Genomic DNA, 7,933 nt, shown 5'->3' on the forward strand with positions numbered 1-7,933 from the left:
ACTTAAAATCAAAATAACGTTGATGCAATCGGACTTAAACCATAAGAAATTGACCAGTCATAGTCGATTAATTTTCTCACATTTGAAATCTAATAAAAATTAAAAATATTGTTATATGTTGTGTGCAGCTTTTTTTTATCATATAAAATATTCTGTCTAATGACGCTGAAACGATATCGATATTATCGTTAAGAGTTACAGAATAGAACTGATCCAAAAAATGCAACCGAATTTTGTATGTGTGTGTATGTGTATGTATGTGTGTGTTCGTTGAAGTTATCTAATACGAAAATACGATCTCTATAGATTATCATCTATCAATTGATGCACATAAATCTGAAAATAAGTTGAGTTGCGGAGTCCACTGAAATTAGTACCGCGTCGTTGGAACATCTTGAAAACGCGAAATAATACTTTAAAAAATGTGCTGTGATTGGTTCGTGATACGTCGCCTTTTAAATTCTACTTTTTGGCTGTGTTCCGTTTATTTACTGTAAGCAGTACTGAAAATTTATAAACATTACTTATACTATAGATTTTTTATTCGCAGTGAATATAACAGAACTCAGGCTTTAGTACGTCAATATATAAATATGTATTGTAGTATGTACAATTCGACTAATATCGGTAATGACCGGCATTACTCGTTCATCGAAAATGAATCGTATAATGTGTATACATACATAGGTTTTGAGAGTGTGTATAACGCAAAGTAACAAGTTGTCGTTTTGTGACGTTAATAAATACATGCATGTTGATTGTAATTAGTCGCATTATCGACAGTTTGTATCCGCACGAGCAAATATTATATACTTTTTGAAAGTAATGATGGGAGTATAAATTAGCGAAGACCGCAGCGTACTGATTAGTGTAATTCAATTACTATTCATGTTTATGTGTACGTAGTAGTATAATTAGTATTTTTAGACAAATAATTTTAATTGCTTAGTACGTAATACTTATTTTGTTTAACCTTGTTATAATTTACTTCTTTTTAATAAGTTCAAACTTGTAAATTGTTGGTTCTATTTTTATATATATATATATATATATATATATATATATATATATATCGATATCGATTTTCTTTTTATATTTGAAAAAGAAAATTATTGTTTCACACTATAAAACATTATAATTTTCGAATAATACAATTTAATACAATTTAGTACAATTTTTAATACAATTTAATTTTATAGATTAAAAAAATGTATTAAATTTTAATAAATATTTGTTTGAATAGTGCATCAGATCGTACTGAATATATTTACTTTAATTGTAAATAATAAATATTTTGTTATACCATTAACTTTAATTCAATTATCATTTTTTTCATTTAGTAATTATTTATTTACTGTAAGTAAATGTTAAAATAGTATTATTCAAATAAATATTTATAAACATTTAATACATTTTTTCAGTGTTTTGGGTAAATTTTGGTATATATACTTTTTTCCAATTAAATTTCTCTCTTGCGAAAAAATCGAAAGATATATTTATAATCTTTCCAATATTTTTTATCGAATACGCGTATTTTTTTTATAAAAATATTTTTTTCATAATATTTGAAGAAAGGTAAAGAAATATTTCGGCTACATACTTTACCATCATGTTGCATGATGGCGCCACTTACTTCATTACATCTCGAGTAAACATTTGAAACAGCTGATAGTGTGCAGCAGAATACATAACCTTTATGCTCCACTTTATTCTTAAACGAGAGGTCTCAGTTAATTGCAAAAGTGTTCTTTAGTGCAATAAATCAAAACATGATTCGTTTTGCAGTCAAACAGTTATTTATCAACAGAAATTTTAGTACGAAATTTAATGAAATCAGCAATCTTGTTAAGGTAAGTGAATGTAATATGATAGGGATTTGTGCTTATAAACCGTAAATACTTCCTGGTCCAAGACATATATTTAATATTTTGTATAAAAAATAGCAGAATAAGTATGTAATTTCTGTATAAGATCTTTTTGCAGTTTGTACGGTATAGAAAAAGCATGAAATTAATACTCAAAAATTATCAGTAGCTTTTTAGTTTTGTTAACAAATATAATATTATATATAACATCTATTATTTTAAATATTTATATGTTTAATTATATGTTTACAAATAATTTATATGTTTACAATATTATTTGCTTTTTTAGAAAAATAAAGTAGTCGTCTTTATGAAAGGTATTCCAGAAGAGCCAAGATGTGGATTTAGCAATGCGGTAGTTCAAATATTACGTATGCACGGTGTTACTTATGATGCTCATGATGTTCTCAAGGATGAAGAACTTAGACAAGGTAAAAAGATTACAAATACTTATTATAAATGCTGTTATAAGCGTATTAAACAATAATTTTTCGAAAAGAGATATTTCATAAAATTTTTATCTATATATTAAGAAAAAAAATATATATTTTTAAAAATAAATATTTTTTTATTGTTTATACTGCATAAAATAAAAAATTTATATAATTTTATATATTTTCGTAAAATCTTCTGTAAAGTATTAATCTTCGTAAATTATTAATTATTGCTAATGTCATATAATTCTGAAATACTAATATTAATTACTTAGGTATAAAAGACTTTTCTAATTGGCCTACAATACCACAAATATTTATAAATGGTGATTTTGTGGGTGGCTGCGACATACTCTTAGAAATGCATAAAAATGGAGACCTTATTGAGGAATTGAAGAAAGCTGGTATTACTAGTGCCCTTTTGGAAAAAGAAGATTCCTCTCAAAGTGGTGTCAACAAATCTAAAGAATAAATTTTGTTTTAAATTATCTTGTAAATAAACAACCATGTCTTGTATGGATAGAAAGATAGTCGCTTTTTGTTATAATAAACATTTTTGTTAATATTAAACATAATTTTAACCACAATGCAGATATAATGCATATATAAATCGATGTTTAGTAATGATGTAAATTTCTTCAATTCGATTTCTTCAATTCGAGAAATTCGATATTTGAAGAATATGTTATAGATTTTTAAGTTCTTTTCGAAGAATTTTTCCAGCTGCAGATTTTGGAATACTTTCTATAACTTGTACATATCCTAATTGTTTATACTTGGCTACATGTTTAGCGACAAATTTTTTGAGTTTGTTCTCATTAATTTTGATTCCCGACTTAGGAACTACAAAAGCTTTTGGAATTTCGCCATAATTTTCGTGTGTCACACCAATGACAGCGACGTCTTCTATATTATCGTAATGACGAATTACTTCTTCAAGTTCAGTGGGTGCAACTTGATATCCTTTTACTTTTATCAATTCCTTCAATCGTCCTTGCACATACAATAAACCTGTATTTTGCAACATAATAATTCACAATTACCTCGTTTTGATTATTAAATAATATAATTATCGTCACAGTCTTATTTTTTCAAAGTTTCCGATTAAACGATTAAATCTTACTTACCATCTTCAGTATCTCTTACTTACCATCTTCAGTATAATACCCTAAATCACCAGTCTTGAACCAATCTCTATCCATAGTCTCTTCTGTTGCCTTGGGATTTTTGTAATACCCTTTCATTACTTGTGGGCCCCGTACATATATTTCTCCTACTTCATGCGGACCTAAATTTCTGCCGAGAGTGTCATCTCGCGTGTTTACAATCCTCATTTGTGTATTTGGAAGCAAATAACCACAGGATAACGTCGATGTATTTACAGAACTGATTGTAACAAACGGGGATAGCTCCGTCATGCCGTATCTGTAAACAAAAATTGTTTTTCTTATTGTTATATAAAATATATTTGTAACAGTGATTTCTTACCCTTGCATAAAATTCATGTCATTAGTGAAACGACTTTGAAATTTGGTGATAAGTTTTTCTCCGAGCGGTGCAGCTGCTGTTAATGTTATTCTTACAGATTCAATATGACGGGGTGTAATTCGCTCATTGTATGTCATCATCTGAACGATAGGTGGTACTACATGCAATAATGTGCACCGATGATTTTCAAACAGTTTTATAAAGTTTTCCGTTGAGAATTGTGGTAGACACACCAATTTAGCACCTATTCTATAATTGATGAAATGACAATAAATCTCAATATTTCAAGCTTAATATTTCATGTATCATACGATAAACTTTTTAAGCATAATAATTGACTGCAAGACAAAGAGAGAGAATTGATCTTGTATGACATACGAAATGTTGATCTTATAAAGAAAATATGAAGTCAAAAGTTAAATGATTATTTAATATTAAATATTCGGTATATTTTGGGCATTCATGTCATTTACGTAAACGAGTTAATAGATACATGTTAACATACCGCAAGTAAGCATACATGGTAGCTAATCCATAATAGTGATACAATGGTAATATTAGCGGTATAATATCCTGATGGTGTTCACTCGCTTCTATTCCTGGGAAAAATATTGGATCTGCACTTTGAAGAATATTTACAACAATGTTCCTGCGAAATCGTGTTCTGATTATTTTTTATTATTTTACATTGATATTATAACATAGTATATAATATATATAACATATTACATTGATATTATAACAATACATTGAATTTTTACAATGTATAGAAACTTATTTATATAAATTGCATTTTTTCCAGTCAAAATATTTAATATGTAATCAATTTACGTACCTATGAGACGACTCAACGCCTTTCGGCAAACCAGTCGTGCCACTGGAATAAGGCAAGAATACCGTATCTTCGCAACTTATTCCAGTTTTTTGACTAATTGAAAAATCTTCGATGTCGTCACGAATAAGATCATTTAATTGAATCGTCCCTGAGATTGAGCTAGCGTTAGTCCCATCGTTTACGATGATAATTGGTAATTTTATCTTCGAATTTTTCTCAATACTTGCTTTAATATCAATATATTTTGCCGGAAATGTAAAAATAGCTTGAGCGTCCGCGTTCTCTAATTGTCTTTTTATCTCATATATTGTATATGTAGGATTAATCAGAGTTGTCTTAAAAAGAAAAATTTAAATGATTATTACAAGCTTATATAACGACAGATAAAATTAAAAAATTAATATCTTATTGCACTATATTTTTTCAATGTTAATTTTTATTATTTTTTATTAGTTTAAAAAATTTTTTGTTAAACTATTACTAAATAAAGTTATCTAAATTATTCCACCATCTCTTAAATTATATGCTTAAATTAAACTGCAGTTTTTTTTCAGCAAATATAATAGATATATAAAATTGCGTTTTGAACAGAATCACCATGTCCTAATCCCATTGATAAACTTGATAGTTTTACAATTTACTGGACATATATTGCATAGTATGTATATAATATTTCTAAATGTAATAATTTTATCTTACTCGTAAACCGGCTTCATTTGCTGCTAGTATGATAATAGCGAATTCTGGAATATTTGGTAAAATGATAGCAATAGTATCTCCCGATAAAAGGTTGTTTTTTCTTAAACTCGTTGCTAGTTTACCGCATGCTTTTCTTAATTGACCGTACGTATATGATCTACCAGTATTTGCGCATACCTAAAATTAAAAAATTAATTGTCTTAAAAAGTTGTACCACTTAGGATGTTTTTTTGTTTATATAGGATATTTATAAACGCGATGAATCTAAGGATCGATAAAATTGTGACTGAACATTAAGTTTAATAAAGTATTATTATATCATTAAATAAACACAAATTATCCGAATAAAAATCTATATATAAGTTAATAAATTATCTGATATACAATAAACAGTTTCGTGCTATTGAAGCACTATTATTAATCTCATGTGAAGTGAGTCGAGTAGCAAATAATTTGCAAAAATGTAACGAGCAATTATGATGATGAAAAAATTAACGATTGTCTCAAAAATGACAAATTCCATATATGTATCTTATATAATAATATATGTATCTTAAATATATATATGTATCTTATGCATATATTCGCTGTATTTTAAGTATTCTTTTTCATTCTATTATTATCTTTGGTCACTTGATCTAAATTTATTAGCCGCATGATCTTAGCCGCGTGAGCTTTCTTTTTTCGATTATTCAATTATTATCTTACATTCGATCTAAATTTAGACGTTTATTGATTAAGATGAAAAAAACTTTATGACCCGTCTTCAGCGCTTACAACCATGTTAGCGCGCTAACATACTATACTTTATGTTACGCATAGAATTTCAAAGATAAAAGTGCATTTTTGTCGATAAAAGCGCGTTCTGAATAACAATGCATTTGTAAACATAAAATTATGATAATTTTGACAAATTTCGAACATATATAAAATTAATTTTTCTGTAGTCAATGTTTCAATAATTATAAAATTGTTTTTAGATCTTTTTAATTTTTAATATTGAATATTCGTTAAAACTATTTGAATATTTGTTAATATTCACAGATTAATCAATTTTTATGATCTATGCATTTGTTTGTGTATTTTTATTTAAAATTATTTTTTAAATATTTAATTTCCATGTTGAACTTAGTAACCTACCAAAAATGTTTCTTATACATCTATAAATATTTTTTATCTTTGAACATTACAATTCTATATAGAATTTAACAATAATGCATTCCATTACATAACATAAAAAAGATTTTTTTCTACACATTATGCAACTTTACACTTTTTAATTAAGCATCCTTATTGTTTACGCTGAAAATGATTCAAACTGGGATCGAAACGATTATTTTAGATATTATTATATCGTAAAATAAAACTTTGTTATATACACGAATACCTAGTGTTTCATATTGGTATTAATTTCGTAGGATTTTATAACAGCTGTATTTATAAAATTCAATCCGTTCTAAAGCTTGTATATTTTTTATTGTTTATATATTATTAAAATAGATAACATTGCAATAATATTGAAATAATTATCACTTTTTTTCATTTACCAATATTTATAGAAAAAAATTATTACGTGATCACTACGTCCATATTACGAAAAATATAAACAACATATATTCTTTATAATTTTATATTATTTTATTTGCATTACACGTACCAAAGCAGTATGGTTTGACCATCTTCCAACTTTTTCCCAGATGAAATCGTGCAAGTGAATATTCTCAAAGCCACTTATGTCAGATAGACCACTGCTTACTACATTCTGCGCATCAACTTTTAAGTTGATTGTAGTTGCATAATACCGATGTTTATTAAATTTTCTCCAATGATTTTTTGATGATACATTGACAATGCATTCTTTGATACATTTTATATTGATATAAGAAATGCGTGTGAAAAGTGACAATTGCAGAATCGTCATTACGCGAAATATGTTAATAAGAATATGTTAAGAATGAATGTTTTAAATGTAAATATATTATGCCCACTACGTGTTAGCATGTAACTAACATAAAATGAAGACTATTCCAAAGTTTAGTTTAAATATATAGCTACTGCCCCTACTGATTTATGAAATGTAGCAATGATTATCTCATAAGAAATGTAAAAATGATTAGTAATGATTATCTCATAAATATATAAGTTTGACCTACAAAATTTTGATTATCCAAGAAAATGGATTGAAATGAATTAAAATGAATTCAGATTTTCAGAAATAAAAATTCATAAATGTTAAATGAATCCTTTTCAATCCTGAATATATTTTTTATTCATTTATAGGAGTATATCTCTAGGCCTTTCAATCTAAAAATAATATTAGCATTTTCTGTGTACAATCGTAAATACGTAAATACTATTCAATTCAAAATTATGAATAAAGAAAAAGCAAGTACAGTTTTTTCAGTTTCCATTCAGTTAAATTTAAAAATAATATCAGCAATTTCTGTGAATTCTGCTCAATTCAATATTTTGAATATGAAATGCAGTTTTTAATCTAAAAAGTAATTTTGAAATTAAAAAAAGTTTTTATTCAAAATTCTTTTTTATTTAAAACTGGACCATAAATGCTACTTAAATTATTCAAAATTATAAGTAGGAAATTCTTCATTTTA

The 7,933-nt window shown here is 26.4% G+C and overlaps 2 protein-coding genes across 2 annotated transcripts; one reads left to right on the forward strand and one right to left on the reverse strand.

Moving 5' to 3' along the window:
- Positions 1 to 1,769: 1,769 nt before the first annotated feature.
- LOC105618769 (glutaredoxin-related protein 5, mitochondrial) lies at positions 1,770 to 2,771 on the forward strand. The gene is made up of 3 exons (XM_012200300.1): positions 1,770 to 1,850; positions 2,155 to 2,296; positions 2,575 to 2,771. The coding sequence occupies exons 1-3, from the start codon at positions 1,770 to 1,772 to the stop codon at positions 2,769 to 2,771; spliced, it is 420 nt and encodes a 139-aa protein (XP_012055690.1).
- LOC105618768 (4-coumarate--CoA ligase 1-like) lies at positions 2,413 to 7,242 on the reverse strand. The gene is made up of 7 exons (XM_012200299.1): positions 6,979 to 7,242; positions 5,322 to 5,498; positions 4,623 to 4,957; positions 4,293 to 4,436; positions 3,788 to 4,036; positions 3,450 to 3,724; positions 2,413 to 3,310 (listed from the first exon to the last, which is right to left on the reverse strand). The coding sequence occupies exons 1-7, from the start codon at positions 7,240 to 7,242 to the stop codon at positions 2,985 to 2,987; spliced, it is 1,770 nt and encodes a 589-aa protein (XP_012055689.1). The 3' UTR covers positions 2,413 to 2,984.
- Positions 7,243 to 7,933: the final 691 nt, after the last annotated feature.

Source organism: Atta cephalotes, assembly GCF_000143395.1.
Source record: "Atta cephalotes unplaced genomic scaffold scaffold00018, whole genome shotgun sequence".
NCBI classification, from domain to species: domain Eukaryota; kingdom Metazoa; phylum Arthropoda; class Insecta; order Hymenoptera; family Formicidae; genus Atta; species Atta cephalotes.

Excerpts from the sequence above, each read along its gene's own strand:
- LOC105618768 (XM_012200299.1), bottom strand. The coding sequence starts at position 7,242 with ATGACGATTCTGCAATTGTCACTTTTCACACGCATTTCTTATATCAAT. Across the intron at positions 4,037-4,292 it reads ACCATGTATGCTTACTTGCG|AATAGGTGCTAAATTGGTGT; the intron begins GTATGTTAACAT and ends CATCAATTATAG. Across the intron at positions 3,725-3,787 it reads GACATGAATTTTATGCAAGG|ATACGGCATGACGGAGCTAT; the intron begins GTAAGAAATCAC and ends TTTTGTTTACAG.
- LOC105618769 (XM_012200300.1), top strand. The coding sequence starts at position 1,770 with ATGATTCGTTTTGCAGTCAAACAGTTATTTATCAACAGAAATTTTAGT. Across the intron at positions 1,851-2,154 it reads AAATCAGCAATCTTGTTAAG|AAAAATAAAGTAGTCGTCTT; the intron begins GTAAGTGAATGT and ends TTGCTTTTTTAG. Across the intron at positions 2,297-2,574 it reads GGATGAAGAACTTAGACAAG|GTATAAAAGACTTTTCTAAT; the intron begins GTAAAAAGATTA and ends TTAATTACTTAG.